The sequence below is a fragment of the Onychomys torridus genome, chromosome 15, assembly GCF_903995425.1.
Source record: "Onychomys torridus chromosome 15, mOncTor1.1, whole genome shotgun sequence".
Lineage (NCBI taxonomy): Eukaryota > Metazoa > Chordata > Mammalia > Rodentia > Cricetidae > Onychomys > Onychomys torridus.
This window is the reverse complement of record NC_050457.1, coordinates 47,333,196-47,352,158: the sequence shown is the minus strand read 5'-3', so window position 1 is coordinate 47,352,158 and position 18,963 is coordinate 47,333,196. Positions and strand designations below refer to the sequence as shown.

Here is an 18,963-nt window from a genome sequence, read left to right as displayed (position 1 = left end):
CAGAGATAAGTCCACACTGTTGTGGTTATCTATTTTTTTCAAAAGTATCAACAGCAAACACTGGAATCAAAAGAGAATCTAATCACCAAATAATCCTGAAAAACTGGTATCTATCTGTAGATGAATGAAAGGAAGTCCATATCTCTAACCCTGCATGAAAATCAATTCAAAGTGGATCAAAGACCTTAATTTAAAATCTGAAATGCTGAAACTGCTAGAGGAAAGCATAGAGAATATGCTTGCAGTTATATAAATAGACAAAGCCTTTCTGAATAGCATTCCAGTAGGAAATAGACCCAAGAGTTGACAAACAGTACCAAAAGAGATTAAATTTTTCTTTATAGCCAATGAAACTATCAGCAGAGTAAATATGCAGCCTACATAATGGGAGGAAATTGATGCCAGCTATACATCAGACAAAGGATTAATATCTAAAACGAGGTAAAAAAAATTAAATAGCAAAATACCCCATATCTGTCAATCAGCAAATGGACTGACAAAAATAACAGACAGTTCTCAAAAGAAGAAACACAAATAGCCAATAAGGGGTGTAAAATGTGTCCAATATCTTTAGCCATCAGAGAAATGGAAATTAAAACTACTTTGATATTCCATTTAACCCCAACTGTAGGGCTATCATTAAGATAAGAGACAATAACACGTGCTGCTGAGGATGTAGGGAAAGGAATCTCTAATCATTGCTGCTGACAGTGCAACCTAGTACAACCACTATGGAAATCAGTAGGTTTCTCAAAAACTTAAAAACAGAACCACCATATGACCCAGCTATACTCCTCCTGTGAAATAGCTTTATAGCTACCCCAAATCCCTTGATAGCTACCTGCACATCCATGCTTGTTGCTGCATTATGCACAACAGCAAGAAAAATGGAAGCAGCCAAGATGTCCATCACAGAAGAATAGACAATAAAAAATGTGATGTAGATACACAGTGGAATTTTTTTTTCAGCTGCAAAGAGTATTGAAATGAAATTTGCAGGAAAATAGATGGCTCTGAAAAGTAGGTAACTCAGACTCAGAAAGACGAAAAATCTCATATTCTCTTTCATAAAAGTCCTAGTTTTTTGTACTTATATTGTACAAGTGTGGTTGTGCAGGGGTGTGGATTGTGAGGCTGGAAGCTTGCAAGGGGGCGTGAAGGCGCTGAGGAGAGCAGGGACAACAGGGTACAAGTGACATGAAAACAGAAAGGCGATGGTGCTGGTTGGGTGGAAGGGCACAGGAGTAGGAGGATGAGAGGGCTTGGGGAGAAGGTGAGAGGGCAGAATCAATAAACACAAAGCATGCTTGAAGATGCCAGAATTAAAGAATACATGATGTTAGGAGGGGGTCTGAGGTGGGGTAGATCTCGGATGAGTGTGGGGCAGAGTGGGGTCTGAATATGATCAAAATATATTTTACACACATATGAGAGTCTCAAAGAATTAATAAAAATATTATACCGTGCAGGGTACGTTAAATAAAAGAAAGTAAGAAACAAAACAGAACAAAATCCACCTTCACACACACACACACACCCAACTGAAGATGTGTTACATTTGTTTATGCTGTGGAACATTTGTTTTCATGATGCAAAGCTGTGTTGCATTCTTTTATGCTACATTTGTTTAACTCTGTGAAGCTGAGTTACTGTGCCTGTCTAAAACACCTGATTGGTCTAATAAAGAGCTGAACGGCCAATAGCAAGGCAGGAGAAAGGATTGGAGGGGCTATACATTCTCTCTAATTTATCTATTAAATTAATAATTAAATTAGAGAGAATAAATAGAAGGAGAAAAAGAGGGATCAGGAAGCAAGAGAGGTCAAGGAATAAGAAAAGAGGGAACCAGTCACCCCGCCACACAGCCAACCATGGAGTAAGAGTAAAAGTAAGATAAGATACACAGAAATAGAGAAAAGTAAAAGCCCAGAGGCAAAAGCTAGACGGGATAATTTAAGTTAAGAAAAGCTGGGTGAAAATCAGCCAGCCTAAGGCCAGGCATTTATAAGTAAGAATGAAGTCTCCATGTGTGATAATTTGGGAGATGGTGGCAGGCCCCCAAAAGAATAAAGAGTGAAAAAAAACAAACAACTTCAGTGCAGGAAATGAAAGTTAGATTTAACTATATCATAATTAAATGTGAGTCAGCAGAGGTCAACGTCAAGAATACCAGTAGAAATAAGACGCTGCCAATCAAACTTTCTGATCAGTTTCCATAAACTATGAGGTTGAATAGTGGGGGTGGAGCGAAAATTCTCCTGCTGGGCTCTATGCTCAGTGGAGCCAAGAAAGCAACAGATTCTGATGATACATGCGAGATATCCACTTATATTAATAGTGTAAACAAGCTTCCTTAATGACTTGTTTTCACTACTCATTAATGTTTTGGCTCAGCAAATAAAAATGTAGAGTTTCATAATTATGTTTATTCGTTGTTTTTCAAGTATTTAAGCATATAAATAAAGTCAATTAAAAAAGAAAGGAAGGAAGAAAGAAAGAAAGCACCCAGCCCTTGATGCAAGGGGAGGAGCTTGGTCCTGTCTTAACTACATAAGTCATGCTGTGTTGACTCCCATGGGAGGCCTGCCCCTTTCTGAACAGAGATGGAGGAGGAGTGTATGGAGGGGAGGTAGATAGGAGGTGTGTGGGGGGGATTAGAGGAGGGAGGAGAAACTGTCGTCAGTATGTACAAAAAATGAAAAAATTTAATAAAAAGTAATTTTAAAAAAGAAGGGATTAAGTTAAAAGAGATTGTGACAGTGAGTTCTGATCCATTCTGACTTCAAGGAAGAGGAAATCTGAGGTAGTCCTTCATGTGTAGTCCTGGAACCCTAGATAGTACTGAGGCAGAGGCAGGAGGCTCTATCTAATCTACAAAGTGAGTTCAAAGCTAGCCTGGGCAACTTAGTGAGACTCTGCCTCACAATAAAACTATATACACAAAGGGGCTGAACACAGAGCTCGGTGGTAGGACACGTAGATGGTATGAATAAGCCTCTCCTTCAATCTTCACAGTTACTGCCCTCCCCTGCAAAAAGGAAATTTGGACCCAAAAAAGGACCACAGAGATGGACATGTGTGCATGGAGAGGGCATGGGAGGGCACACTGAGGAGGACAGTTACCTCAGAAGGCACCAGACCTGCCCACACCTTGATTTGGGACTTCTAGCTAGCTTCTAGAACTGAGACAAAAACATTTCTGTGTTTAATCTACCCCAGGTGTGGCAGTTTGCTACAATAGCCTTAGCAGATGAATGCAGCCCCCTCCCACAAAACTTGAGATGTGAACACTGAGCTCACAGGGGTTGTTGTCGAGATCAAGTGAGATATTTAATTTTAAACAGGCCAAGATGGTGAGTAGCAGTGATTTAGTTATATAAAGGGCCAGTGAGGTAGACCTAAATCACTCAACTGTGACATCAGTTTAGCTTAACTAAAATGAACTTGCCTGTAATTCTGAACTAAATTCCTCATTTTCTCTCAGCTGAGTTTGCCTTCTGTTGGTCTTTGAAAGGCTTATAGAGACAGATGAGGTTGTCTGTGTGTCCTTTGTCTCTTAATGCAGACCAGAGAAACTGAAATCCATCTCTTTGTTTTATCCTGATTACTTCCTCAGCCATAATTAGTCATATTGGAATCTACTCAGCAGCTGAGATACCTACTTAACATTCACATTGTACTTTTAAAAATAGACATCGGTAAATGCAAATTATCCGGAGACTTCTCTGAAGCCTCCAGACTCTGCAGGATTCCAAGCAAAGGTCATTCTCCAAGTGTTTGCCTTCGCTGGCTTTATAAGCCACCTCCCCACCACCACCACCACCACCACCTTGATCACTTGAAGCTGCTTTGAACCCATTGAGATAAAATAAACACCCTAGGATCCCCAACAGCAAAGCACAGAAGTGAGGAAGGGGTGCACTGCCTGGAAGCAGCGGAAAAGAAGACCCAGCATGTCTCAGTGGTGAGTCCTGAAGTGGCCGCCTCCCTGGACGGTCCCCTGAAGTGACCCTTGCACTTCCTCTGGGATTATTCAGCGCTAGACACAGCAGCAGACCATCTTGGGCTGATAGCTCCAGCTGAGCTGGCATGTGAGCTCTTGAATTAATCGAATCAAAGGATCTAAACAGTAGAAGGCCAAGCTCTGAAATGTTTGTGTAGGATGAGAAGGGGCAGCTGGATCCTCTTCAGTTCACTTCCCTGAGTGTATTGGCAAGACCCAGAATATGAGCCACAGCAGGTGGCCTAACATGCCCATTTTGAAATTCGCCCAAACCCCAGAGAACATAATTCATACAGGGCGTTTGAGCGTAGGCGAGGTTTCACCTCTGTGCCACCCAGCTTTCTGCAAATCCTGTCTCTTGATCCTGGCCACTCCCTTCAGAGGCAGGACAGCACAGAGTTTCTGTTTGGCTTCTAAAGAAACCAAGACACAGGGACTTACAGGAGACTTAAGGGAGCAGGTGTGGATAAGCTGACCCTGCAATCAAGGGCTTCTGTACCCCCAAGGTGGCATTTTATGGGTACTGTTCACAAATATCTCAAACATAGGGAATGTCATCTGGTCTCAAGAATGCAGACCAGAGACCCTGCAAAGGTCAAAGTCATGACTGGGGTGTAAGTCATGCACATGGGCAGCGTCTGGGTGGCACAAAGCTGTCTGCATTGCTGGCTTCTCACCCAGCCATGTGTTGCAGCGGTCATTCTCTGGGAAATGGCAGTTGGACCACTCCCCCTTCTGAAACCCAGAAGGCCATCAGTGATACTCTTCTTTGTACAGCTCACTCTTGTGGCTTGTGGGCTCTTACAAGCTGCTGAAAAGAAAGGTTGCCTGGGGAGAGGGGGTAGAGACAAGCTGTGCATTCAGTCTCCCAGAGTCTCGGCACTATATATATAGCCAATACAAGCAGAATTGTGTTCTGAAGCTTCTGGGTGCACTGGTCATTTGGGATAATGGTTGGAAAGGCCCAGTCCTCAGCTCCATCCCCAGGTACTTAGCTTCAACCAGAGTCCTGGGAGACACTGAAACTGGAGGTCACAGCACTTCATCATGAAACCCAGACAAGACAACATACAGCACTCCTGAGCCTGAGGAAGTATGAGACATATTTACTCAGGTTCTTTCAAGAACTTGGCAGTGATATGGCTGAGGTGAGAGGGGAAACCCAAGCAGTGCTTCAACCTCAGCCCCTTGCAATCTCTTGATCTTGGCTTTATGAACGCAGCAGTTCATTCTCTGAATTCATGAGGGCGCTGTATGACAGCAGGCAATACTGAGTAGAATGTGTGCTTCCTTAAAATAACACACGATTTGATAATGGTGCCTTTCACTTTATCTTTGGAGTTTCACTTTACTGTCTCAAGAATGTCACCATGAATTATTTCATGCATGAAGAAGTGGAGACATAGCAGAGATGTGTTCTAGAGCCAGCAGTGACATCCAGCACCCCCCTTGCTGTCTAGAAACATGAACTTGAGCCCGGAGACCTTATCTGCAAACTGGCTATTGGGAATCTATTGATGACTTTACAGTGTTTGGCTGTGGGGATGGGGTCCTCTGGACTCTTGTGCAGATGTTTCCCATTCCTTTGATTTCCTGTGTCCACTAGTCCTAGTTTGGAACACTATCTAATGGCCAATGGAGCAGTATTTCTATTATACTCTCCTGTCTGTGTAAAATGCAGGAAGTATGTGCACCTATTCATACTTGATTGTGGAGTATAGGGGTTACATTTATTATATTACTCCAGATGGTTACCAAAAATATGCTTTAAATGACCATGAAAAGCTTCAGGCTTTTATGTGACTGTATTCCCTCCTTTAATTGTGCTAGCTCTGACTGAATAGTATCTTAAAGAAGGAATCTCCTGTTTGGGGTTGATTATACCAGAAGTCAGAAACCTTAGTTCTGGTCCAGCCTCAGCCAATAATTTGCTGTGATCTTGGTAAATTTACTAATCTACAGTCTCAGTTTTTTCATCTTTAATGTAAGGGGTTTTTGTTAATATATATTAATATGTTTGGAATTTACTACTATTATTTGACTAAAAATCATAATTAAGGTAACCCCAATGACATATTGCTACTCCTATAGAGCTGTCCCTCATTCAACCCACATCAGAGAGGCTTCTTCTTGCAGTAGAGGGAAACTAACAGAGAGACCCACAACTGGACAGTGTGCATTGAGTGAGAGACCTCGGAGCACTCAGTTCTAACTGGGATGGATGTCTTCACCAAACCCTTTCCCTCAAGGCTCAGCCATCTACATGGAAGAGGAGGTAGAAGGATTTTAAGAGCCAGAGGTTGGTGGATGACCCCTAGGAAACCACACTCTAGGGCAGGCCCCATGCCCAGGAGTAGTTGGCTGACACAAAACAAACTCCTTTGTGTGAGTGAGTGTGTGTACACATTTTGTTTCATTTTGTCTTGTTTGGCAATGTTTTTGTAATTATTGGGTTTTTGTTTTGATTTTCATTTTTTTGTTTTTGTTTTGAAAGGTAGAGAAAGAATGTAAATTTAGGCAGGTTAGGAAGATGGGAAGACCCTGGGAAGATTTGGGAGGTGGAGAAAAACATGATCAAAATATATTGTGTGAAAGTGATGTTTAAATGATTTTTTTTTTTCATTTTATTTTATGTGTGTGGATGTTTTGCCTGCATGTGTATCTGCGCACCATATACATGCAGTGGCCACAAAAGCCAGAAGAGTCAGATCTTCTAGGACTGGAGTTATAGAGAGTTGTGAGCTTCCATCTGGTACTGCAAGTCAAACCTGGGTCCTCTGGAAAAGCAGTCAGTGCTCTGAACCACTGAGCCATCATTAATATTTTAAGTTTATTCTTGGAGAATTTCATACAGGCATATAATGTACGTCAATCATATTTAACTTCCACCCTCTTCCTAACTTCCCCCATATCCATCCATGTTCTCCCCTCCTTACTTCACAAAAAATAGTCCCCTGTGGCCAATTAGTGCTGTCCATATACCCATGGGTATGGGTACTAGGCCACCCACTAGAGCATGTTCAACCTACAAGGGCCCACACACTCAAAGAAAACTGACTCATCTTCCCCCAGCAACCATCAACAGCCAATAGCTCCTCAGCTAGGGGGAGGGGCATACAAGCCCCTCCCCATTTATGCTAAAATGTTGATTGGCTTGATCTTGTGCAGGTCTTGTGCAGACAACCAAAGTCTTATGTGTTCATGAGAATGATGGTCCTGCCATACACATAAAACACTATTTTGCTCCAGTCCTTCCTAAACCACTGGCTCTTAGAATCTTTCTGCCCCTTTCCATTATAACATAAGGTTTCTTACTTTAGACCTTCTGGGTATAACATTCTTCAGTCTAACTATCTGCAAGACCCTGGGAATGCTAGGGCTGTACCTCAGATCCAGCCTGTGCACAAAAAGACTGGTTCTTGGTGGATCTCCAGAAGTATGGACAAGTAGAAGGCTCACAGTTTGGAAAAAGCGTGGGAGTAGGGGTCCATTTACATTTTTTTGCCCACTAGGCTTTTTTTTCTTTTTTTTTTTCTTTTTTTTTTTGGTTTTTCGAGACAGGGTTTTTCTGTGTAGCTTTGTGCCTTTCCTGGAACTTCCTTTGGAGAGCAGGCTGGCCTCGAACTCACAGAGATCCTCCTGCCTCTGCCTCCAGAGTGCTGGGATTAAAGGCGTGTGCCACCACTGCCTGGCTGCCCACTAGGCTTTTGTCCATTGCCTCTACCTTCTGTTTCTTCAATGCTACTTGAGAAAGGAAGTAAGGAGGTGAGGAGGAGAACATGGTAAGTAGGAGACTGATGAGGTGGCTTTGGGTGCTTTCATACCCAGTATGCTCAAGAACGTGGTGGGCATCTCTAGCAACAGACAGACCATGGGGCTCCCCTATAATTGCCTCATCTTATGGATGTTGCCATTAGTTGGTGAACCTCAGAGAGAGTGGGCCTTTTTAGGTAACTGTTCCTCCTCCAAGAATGTTGGAAGTACACTGACCAGGGCCTGGAGACTAGTCAGTGTGTCCTCAGAGCCTCAGTCATAGGCACTCAAAAACTACCTTCTGAATGAGTGACCTTCTGAATGAGTGAGCATCCCAGAAGAGTCAGTTGGTAGAAAACGAGAGGAGTAAACTGTGGGGGACAAGCCATAGTACTCTTGAGTAGGGAGAAGTGGGAAATATTTAGAAAGAAAGAGAGGAAAGTCAGAAACACAAAATAGCCTCAGGAGGGCCTGGGTCAAAACACACCAGCCCCTTCTGTCTCTACTAAAGGGCTTTTAAAGGAACGCCAAGGAATGGAGCAAAAGACCTCCCCCCAGCACAGCCAAGTGCAGACCATCCCAATCACCTGGTAACCATGCATGGCATGTGGTCAAGCCATCCCCTAATGCAGCCCTGCTGTGTGAATCAAGCTCAGATCTCACTAGGAAGCTTTCCCTCATTGTAGCTTCCCAAATCTGGGCCATGGACTGACTATCAGCACCAAGGGTATAGGGCTCCTCTCAATGTCTCATTCCTTGTTTATCTTCTGTTGGTGTCGGCTTCCTCCTCTGAAGAAGGGCCACTGAGGACCATTTCTGTTTTCCTAGAAATGAATTTTTCAACTTTTTTTTTGTTATGATAAAAATGTATTGAAATTGACCATCTTAACCACTTTTAGGTATATAAACATTAGTAATATTGAATACAATCACATCATTGTGATACAAAAATTGTGTCCTTTTGTTGTGGTGCTGAGATTGGACAGAGTACCCACATAAGCTGAGCGATGATCCACTGAGCCACATCCCCAGGCTAACCAGATTTTTCTAAGTGTGTGTGTGTGTGTGTGTGTGTGTGTGTGTGTGTGTGTGTGTATTCATGTATGTGTGGAAGTCAGATGACAACTTCAGGTGTCACACTTCAGATACCATTCTCTCTCTCTCTCTCTCTCTCTCTCTCTCTCTCTCTCTCTCCCATCTCTTTCTCTATGGAAGGCTCTCTTACTGGCCTAGAATTTGACTACCTGGCTGACCAGCATGCCTCAGGGACTCACCAGTGCTGGCATTACAAGTGGCTTTTTACTTTGGTTTCTAGAGTTGACATTCAGGTCCTTGTGCTTGCAAAGCTTTACTGACTGGGCAGCTCCCTGGCTGTTTCTGTTTAAGACAATTCCTGACACCTGAAAAATACATAGATTTTTGGAAATTAAATTTTATATAAGAAACAACTCTAGATCTGCTCTGAAAGAAAACTATTTTCTAAAAAACTTACTAAGTAAATGGAGCTATTTGCTTATGCTTAATAAAATAATCAATATTTCTAGCTGAAAAAGGGACTCAACACAAAGGTCATGTCTACCACAGATGCATTGCCTGTAGTTTTCCATTTGGGACTCATGACACGAAGTACTTATAAAGTGCACTCATATTTACTGAAGTTCTGTTCAGAGTAAAATAAAGCTTGGTTGCAGGACCACATGACACCATTAGGTGCTGCTGTTTGATATGATAGTAGGAAATGGCAGTGACAGTAGACTACTGTCCTCCCTTCACGGTCATTGTATGTCCTCTGGATGGCAAGCTATGCTAGGCTCTGCAGATACAACAATACATAATAATAAAACAACACCTCTGAGTGAGGTAAGTCACTGCTGTAGGAGGGGGGCATGTATTCAGAAAAGATCACCAGTTTACAATCTTCTGATCAGATAGGTGTTACAGAATATTATTTTTAAGGTGCATTACTTTTGTTTATGTTGCATTTATTTAACTATGTGAAGCTGTGTTATTGGGACTGTCTAAAACACCTGATGGTCTAATAAAGAACTGAACGGCCAATAGCAAGGCAGGAGAAAAGATAGATAGGGTTGGTAGGTAGAGAGAAGATATAGATGGAGAAATCTGGGAGGCAAAAAAGAAGTAGCCAGAGCAAGAGGAGGACCCAGGGGCCAGCCACCCAGCTACAGAGCAAGCCATGGAATAAGAGTAAGATTTATAGAAGTAAGGGAATGGGAAAAGCCCAGAGGCAAAAGGTAGATAGGATAAGTTAAGGAAAGCTGGCAAGAAACAAGCCAAGCTAAGGCCAGGCATTTATAATTAAAAATAAACTGTCCTATGTGATATATTTGGGAGCTGGGTGGTGGGTCTTCCAAAAGAGCAGAAACAAACAACAAATAGGCAAGGCATGAGGTGATCTGAAGTAGGATGCAGGCCATGGCATGGAGAGAAAAGGGGGGCTTTGTGAACGAACTGATGGGCTTGTGTTTCTAGGTTTGTATGGATCCAGGTGGTCTTGACTGCATTTGTCACTGGTGTCACGGTGTCCCAAGAGTTAATAAAATGGTTTCCTGCAAGCTTGTTTGATTTGGCTTACATGGCATTTTTTGAACACAGGTTATTTGCCAAGTTGAAATACAGACTTTTTAGCTTCTACTGGGAGAACTATGAGCTCTTATCAGTGGTGGGCAGGAGCTGAGGCATGGCTGTCCCCGCATTTCTGTTCTTGCCTGGTCCCTTTGGGCAGAGCTCCTAATAGTGGGCATGTACTGGCACCAGTGTGCAAACTGTGAGGTTGGTGGACTATTTCTGCTCTGACTGGTAAATAGCTTTCAGAGCTCCCAGGGTGTCCTCCACACTCAAGACCACTCTTCAAAGGCACCTCTCCACCTATTTCTCCACAATCTGGACATAATAAGAATCCATCTGGAAGTACAGGGACCCCAGGTCCCCACTGCCATGCTAAGTCCAACATTCAATTTATGATTTCCTCATACCTTCCCCAGACCACCCTCACTTTTTCAGCCAGGGTCCCAATGTGTACTCACTATGTAACCCAGCCTGGCTTCAAATTTGTGACAAACCTCCTGAGTCCTGGGATGACAGGCACACACCACCATACCCTGATTAGTCCTTGCCTTGCTTCATAATGGTTGTTAAATATTTGGAATATCACCTTTGCCTTTGGGCAATAGATCTGCATGTGAACCTGGTGACTGGACCATTCTTGGCTCATGGAACAATGATGTATAGAGGCCAATAAGCAATCTCAGATAGCTTTGGGGTTCAGGTTGATTTTTTTTTTCACCTTCATACTTTGCTTATAAAAACTTTTATTTTTAAAGGTCTTGACTCTTCAGTAGCATGGTTCTGAATATGGTTGATCAATCTAGAGAGGATTATGTAAAAATTTATAGCCTAAGGGAGACAGGAAATTATTTTTTATTTTTTCAGCTCCAACCCATTAAATTAATGAGATTCTGCGCCCCCCCACACACACACACTCTGGAAAGCCACACGAGACATATTTAAATTCTTTGTCATCCAAGTCAGGTAGTAGCCATACAGCTAAAACAATAATGGTAGCAATTCATAATAATTCCATGAAATCTACTTGGCCTTTCAAATCCTAGCCCTTTGCCTTTTTTTCACAGACAGTTTCTCAGTGTGTGTGACCCAAGGGCCAACCTTGGGGGCACCTGCTATTTCTCCTCCAAGAAAATCTGTGCACAGGGAAAGTCTTGTTTTGTTCTCATGAGAGGCCAGTGGGCGCTGGGCTGGTGGCTGGCCAGAAACTGGGAGGCCTGAGCGGAGGCCAGGGAGACTGAGCATGTCTTCAGGGTGAGATATCTGATTACACAGGGAGGGGGCTGATTGCCAGTCCTCCCATCTGAAGAAAAATTTCTAGGTGGCAGGAGCTAAGGATAGGGTGGAAGAAAGTGATACACCGAGGAGAGTGAGGTGAGGTGAGGAGAAGAGGCCGGGCCTGGCCAGACTCCACAGGCTGCGGGAAGCCAGCTCAGCCTCTCCCGTGTTTATCTAAAGTGGAACCAAATGTGAGTCGATCACAGTGGGGCTCAGTGAGGACTCTTTGCATGGCCCCACAGTGCTCCCCTCCCACTCAGCAGGGTGAACCCATCCATGTCTTACCCGCTGGAGGGAGTGTTAAACTTGGGCCTTCCTCATTGGTGGAACGGAGGAGAATCTGGCAGACTCTTCTGCAAGATTCCTGGCTCTTTGAGGCTGAGGCAGTGTTCCTTCATTATCTTTCCCCCACAAGGAAAGGCTTCTTTGTGAATAGAAAGAATCCTAGCTGAGGCTTGTAGGGTCCCAGCAACCACTTGAACTATAATACCCGATGGCAATGGCCAAGGTATCGTCCATACTTGTGGGGTCTAAAGCCTATCGTTACAACAACACTGATACGATTGTCATGTGACACAAATCACATGGCGTTGGCATTGAAGGCTCCAAAGCACAGCAAGGCCTTGGAGGGCCTGAAGAATCACAAAGAACAGTCATACAGGGAGATAAGAATGGAGTCTACACAGCCGGTACAATTCCATTCATTGAACTGACTCCCTGAAGAACTCGGGAAATTGTCTGATGTTCATGTTAAACGATAGCTCGAACACATGTGACCCTCCATACCAGTCTCTCCCATTCTGGAAACATTCGAATATACTACTTACCCCAGCCCCTGTTGAATTCCAGCCGGGTTTCCCATGCAGTCTGTTGCACTGACCGTGTGCTAGGCCCTCACCTCAAGTCAAGTTCTTGCTGCGGTGTTCAGAGACACAATGTCCTGGGACTGATGCAGAAACTGAGGATCCACTGGCTGTAAAGCGGCATGGGGCCATGAAAAAGCCTGGCCTTGTGCTAGCAGAGACTCAGTTTCAATAACTGGCACCAGATTTAGGGTGGTAGGGGGAGAGTGGAACCACCAGTTCAGTCACTAAAATCAGAATATTTGGAAAGAAATTGATATCCATCCTGCCCAAATTAGTGAACCAGAGGAGCCGTGGATATGTAGATGTCTTGTTGCATATCAGATAAACACATATTTACAGGAACTCTATGACCTCTTGGTTCTCTTTCTTTGAGACATGGGAGGAAAAATCTGTAGGTCAGCTGTACTTTTAATCATGCTTGCTTGTCTGGTCTCTGCAGAGGCCTGGTTCAATGACTGAGCTGGATGGGCCCCTTTCTTCAGAGATGCTGATTGATGACCTATTCAGCAAAAAGCCCCACTGCAAGCACCTCATTGGGCTTGTTACCCGTTATCTTCCAAATATCAACTTGGATTAAAGGACTGCCTGGCCCCCTGACAAGTATTCACTGGCTTCAGTACAGCATGTTATTGTACGGCACTTCCTCAGGAACTATAATTAGGTGATCATGTAAGGAGTTCACAGTGCACGTTTGAATAGCGACTCTATTTGGCTCATGATGTCACTCGCTGTCTCTGGTGCCTTCTCATTATATGGCCTTTGCCATGGTGTGCTGGCATTCAAAACATGTGAAGTCGGGCCATGGGTTTTCTGTGAAGTAATGATGAGTCACTTGATACGTACCTGAAATAATGACAGCTTAAGTGTCAGGAGGGTTGGGAACCTCACATTTTAACTTCTTGGTTACTTAGCTTTCCAAAGGTTTGTTTGTCTGGAAATTGGGGGTTCTGGTACCAGTAGCCTCAGCTGGATTAGTGTGTTTTCAGTTGCCATAACAGAATTTCATAAACTTGGTAATTTATTAAGGAAAGAAACCCATTCCCTAAAGTTCTGGAAGCCTAGAAGTCCTATATTAAAATGTTGGCAACTGGCAAGGGCATTTCTACTGTATCTTTCCATGGCAGAGGGTGAGCGTGTGGGAGAAGCTAGGGTCAGAAACATACTCTGCGATCTTTAGCCTACTTTTGCAATAACAAACTCATCCATTTGTGAGGACAGAACTCACATGACCCAACTACTCTGAGCACCATTGCACTGGGAATTAAGCTTCTAACATGGAACTCTGGAAGACAGAGCCGAACATCACAGTGAAGACTTGGTGTATTTGTTTTCTCCTCTCACATCCGTTCATTGCCACATTGGACGTTGCACCTCTTAAGCATCACTAAGCTCTTCCTACAATCATCACTCTGGGCTGAGCTGTATATGACTGCCAGTGGCCTAGTCCTTGGACCAGTCTCATAAAACCCACTCTACATCTCTGACAAACCAGACACTGCCATGGAGAGCTTCAGATTGAAACCTTCCACTGACACCTGTGTACCTTTACAGGTCAGATTCTTGGTGACCTGTAAATTTAGCTTGATCTGTTCTAGATTCTGTCTCAACCCTGTCATGACACTTCTCTCCTCACTGCCTGCTGTCCAACCAGATGGGCATCTCTTCAGCAACTTAAGAGTATCAAGAACAGCAAAGAGCAACAGGAGCATCAAGAGCATCAAGAGCCCTCCTCTAGTCAAACCCTGCTAATCAGATCATTCCTTGATAACTTCCTTGGGAAATCTTCACTTCTTAACCACCTCACAAGCAATTCTTCAGAAGTGTGTTACAACTCTGCTGAGACAATTATCTGGGTGGAAAATTCTTTAAAACCTATCTCCTCTCTAGCATTGTTTCCTTTTTTTTCTCCCCTGAAACAAGGTTTGACTTTAATTTTGCAATCATTTCCTGCCTCAGCCTCCTGGGTGTTAGAATTACAGGGCTGGGGCACCTTGATTTTTAGAAGCATTACTATGGTGGTGATTCTGTTTGTCTCCTTAGAATTTAACTTAATGAGCGTAAGCTTATCTTCCTCATCATGTGCAGTGGGCTTTTAAATGCATCTCATCCAGTAGAGAATGAAAGAAAAAGCAATGTGACCTGCTGTGCCCCAAGGAGGCCATCCCTTCCATCCATCCCTTCATCCCAGGCTGGTCACAGGCCATGAGGTCATCACAAGCATTAGTGCCTCTCTGCTTGTTGACTCAATTCTCTATTACTTTTCTGAAATTGTGGGCTTCATCCACAGCTACTGGCAGATACTCACATAGCATTCAAGATTTAGTTTAGGGTTCTCTCTTATTATTGGTTGTTGTTGTTGTTTTTAATCACATGGAGACTTGTGATTATTCTTGCTTATGAATGCCTGGCCTTAGCTTGGCTTATTTCTACCAAGCTTTTCTTAAATTATCCAGTCTACTTTTTGTCTCTGGTCTTTTCCCTTTCTCCATTCTATATACCTTTCTTCACTTCTTACTCCATAGCTGGCTGGGAGACTGGCTCCTGGCATCCTCCTCTCCTCCTTTTTTCATTCCTCCTCTTTTCTTTCTCTCCTTCTATTTATTCTCTCTGCCCGGCAGCCCTGCTATCCCTCTCTTGCCTAGCTATTAGCCATCCAGATCTTTATTAGACCAATCAGGTGTGTTAGGCAGGCAAAGTAACACAGCTTCACAGAGTTAAAGTCATGCAACATAAAAGAATGCAACACATCTTTGCATCATTAAACAAATATTCCACAGAATAAACAAATGCAAAATATCTTAAACTAATATTCCACAACACTCTCCTAAATAGAGATGTCCTACACATCTCCTGCCTTTATGTCTACTCTTCTGCCTGCACACAGACTTCACCTCCTGCCTAGATGATCTTGGGCAAATTACAGTGATGCGAAGTTTTTTATCTTTGAAGTGAAGACAATGATAGCATCAGTTTCATGGTGTTGATTTGAAATATAGTGCTTGGCCTACTGTAAATATTACCTGCCATAATCATAATGTTGATGTCGATAATGGAGAGTTAAGTGGTCAAATTGCTGTGAGAAATAGTTGCTGGGGCCTGTAAAAGTCAAGAGCTCCCATATGACCCAGCAGTTCCATTCCAGGGAATAGATTCAAGAGAAAGGAAAACATATGTCCAAACAGAAGCTTGCATGAAAATATTTTCAACGGGATTATTCATTATAATGAAGAGTAGACACAGCCCAGCTGTCCATCAGTGAATGTATGGTTAAGCAAAAAAATGTCACTTAGCCCCGCACCCCAAGTCCTGATGCATATTGCAGCATGGATGAACCTCCAAAATTTGCCCTATGAAAGAAGCACTCCTTTTCTATTGAAATATCCAGGGTAGGCCAGTCAATAGGATAAGAAAACAGATTCATGGTTAAGTAGGGATGGACAGAAGAGGGAAAGGGAGACTGGAGCATAATTACTTAATAGATAAGACTGTTTTTTAGAAGTAATAAAATTCTTTGAAACTAGAGAGAAGTGTTGACTGTACAACTAAATGATATCAAAACTCACACTTCAATGGTTATTTTTATATTGTGGTGTGTTTTATATCAACTAAAAAGAAAAAAATGAGAAGGGAAGAAAATTTTAGGTAGATGAAAAAAAGCTCAACTTTCACCTACTTACAACTTGGTTGTATTCTGCTATGGTTCTGCTTTTTCCAGGAATGAGATATTGAATTGACTAAGAAGATGATGATTCATTTATTTAGCCTAAAAATATGTATGCAGCAAGTCTATGCTGGGCACTGGAAGCACAGTTTCTGCTTTCAAAGAGTCATCTAGGTCCTGCTACCAAAGATGAGAATGAGTCACCGAAGCCAGGACCATAGGGTTTTGTCTCCTTTGGACTCCTGTACCTTTGTGTCCAGCCTCAGTTTTATACTATATTGTGAATAATCACCCCTTGTCCTTTCCCAAGACTGAGTGATCTTGAAGGCAGAGGTCATGTCTTAGTTACCACATGCTACCAGAAGCAGGATTTCACTGGCTTTAGTCCTTTGAAGGATTCCTTCTGATATGGTACAGGGAAGGCACTGTCCTTCCAGATACTGTCAGAAAATGCAAATACTTCTCAAATGGATGACTAGAAATGGGGGAGATGGAGAGTAGAACTCATCTGTCCCTTAGAGAAAGAGTGGCTAGCTCTAGGAGAGATCCAAGGGTCACCTCTTCCCTTCCTCCCAGCTCCTGCTTGTTTGCATGAATTTTGTTGTTTTGATGTGAGGCTTGGGAATTCTTTTCCTGGATAATGGGGATGTTCAGGTCATTAGTGATGAAGAGATGATGTATAATGACATACTTCTGTAAGAAATTCAGGAGCTCAGCTTGCCAGATCTCACAGTACAAACACTCTAGGTCAAATGCATGTATGTGGTCCAGCCATGGTCAGGAAGCCTCTAGCTGGCTGGACCTCTCTGCTGCTCCTGGGAGGATTCTGGCTGTCAGACAATTGGGTTTCTGAGAGCTGACTTTGGTGGTCCAGAGCTCTGCTTTGCTGCTGCCACCATTTGAGGACACAGCAAGGAGACACCATTCTGTTCTGTGAGGCAGCAAACAGGCTCATATAAGCTAGACATCAGTGCCTTGATCTTGGACTTCTAATTTTGTGTATCTGTGGGGGATAAATTCTGTTGTTTATCAGCTACCCCAGTTTACAGTGTATTGATAGGGCAGTGCAAGGACTAAAATGTGTTCTTTCTTTGTTGCAGGATCAAATCCAAGACATCATACTGATTTAGCTGCCATGTCCCCTTCCAACTTGGGAATATTTCTCCAGGACTGGCTAGTTATTTTGCAGATTGCTTCCCAGTTTGAGTTTTTCTGATATGTTTTCAAAGTCAAGTGAAGTTGTACAGTATTTGGAAAAACAATCCAGAATTGATGTCTCCATCTCAGTATAGTACTCTATTAGGAAGCATGACCTCAACAGACCTCACTACTGGCAACCTTAGCCATGATCCCTTGAATAAAATGGTGCCTGCTGTGAAGTTTTCCTCAATGTAATTAGTGAATATCTTCTGGGAGATACTTTGAGATTTGAGGTTATCCAGATAAGCCATTTTGCTACATCTGATCACTAATTTTAGCAATCAGTGATAGACTTGCCTGTCAAAGTTGTTACTGTGGCATACACCATGACTATGTTCACAAATATACATGAGATGGGTAAATAGATTTTTCTGTTAATTGAAACGACTTTGAATTGTCTTTATAACTGGGTCCATTAGGACAGGATTTTAGTATGACAAATGGCATAAACAAATAAGTAAATTCCTTTTCATTCATTTGTCTCTTCCATCCATCCACCATTCATGAATTCCTTCTCTTCCTTCTCCTCTTCCCACCCTTCTCCCATAAAAGGAAATAACTAAGGGGCCAATATTCATATTTATCTCAAATGTGCCCTACCCATCTGCCCTGCTCCCTGCTGATCTGATTGAATTGTTATGTAAACTCAATCTTATGGCCAAATCAGTCAGCCAAGATGAGAACATTAATTTCTTTGAGCAGATGGTTGTCAAAACTGATATGAATAAAGAAGTGTTAAATTGTTTTATCAGAATATGTGATCACCCAAACCGACTCTGTTATGGACATCTGTTGTTCTTGCATGTTTGGTATCGCTCACCCCTTTTTCAGGTCATAGCAGTCAAATTTCCTTCGCAGAGACTCATCTCCCATGTTGTGTGTGTGTGTGTGTGTGTGTGTGTGTGTGTGTGTGTGTGTGTGTTTGTGCGCGCGCGCGCAATGTTAGGTGTCTTCCTTTATCATGCCACATTACTTTTTGAGACTGGGTCTTTTGCTGAACTTGGAACTTCATTGAGTTGCCAAGACCAGCTGGGCACTAAGCCCCAAGGCTAACCCTGCCACTCCCAGCACTAGGATTACAAGTACACTCTACAATACCTGACTTTTTACACAGGTGCTGAGGGTTCAAACCCAGACCCACACACTTGTGCAGTAAACACTTTACTGATGGTGTGATCTCCTAGTCCATATTAGTTACTTTTCTGTTGCTATGATAAAATACAGTAACAAAAAGCAACTTAGAAGAGAAAGGCTAATTTTGGCTTACACTTCTAGAGGGATAGAAGTCATCATGGCAGGAAGACATGGCAACAGATAGACACGGTAGCAGGAGCAGGAAGCTGGTTGATCACATTTCAATCATATGTAATGTTCTGGTTAATCTTTTGTCAACTTGGCACTAGTCAGGGTCACTTAGGAAGAAGGAAGTTCAGCTGAGAAAATGCCTCCTGCGGATTGGCCTATAGGCAATTTTATTAGGGTGTTTTCTTGATTAATGACTGATATAGGTTGGCTTCTGCTTCAGTTCCTGCCTTCGAGCATTTGCCTTGAGGTCCTGCCTTGACCTCCCTCAGTGATGGACTGTGACATAGGAGAGCAAGCCAATAAACTCTTCCCTC

At 42.9% G+C, this 18,963-nt stretch overlaps 1 protein-coding gene across 1 annotated transcript in view; it reads left to right on the top strand.

Moving 5' to 3' along the window:
• Wdr70 (WD repeat domain 70) overlaps window positions 1–17,329 on the top strand; it is a 269,544-nt gene extending 252,215 nt beyond the window's left edge. The window contains exon 18 of the mRNA XM_036207244.1: window positions 17,245–17,329. Coding sequence (XP_036063137.1) covers window positions 17,245–17,269 — 25 coding nt within the window. The 3' untranslated portion in view covers window positions 17,270–17,329. The remainder of the gene's footprint in view (window positions 1–17,244) is intronic.
• The last annotated feature ends 1,634 nt before the right edge of the window (window positions 17,330–18,963 follow it).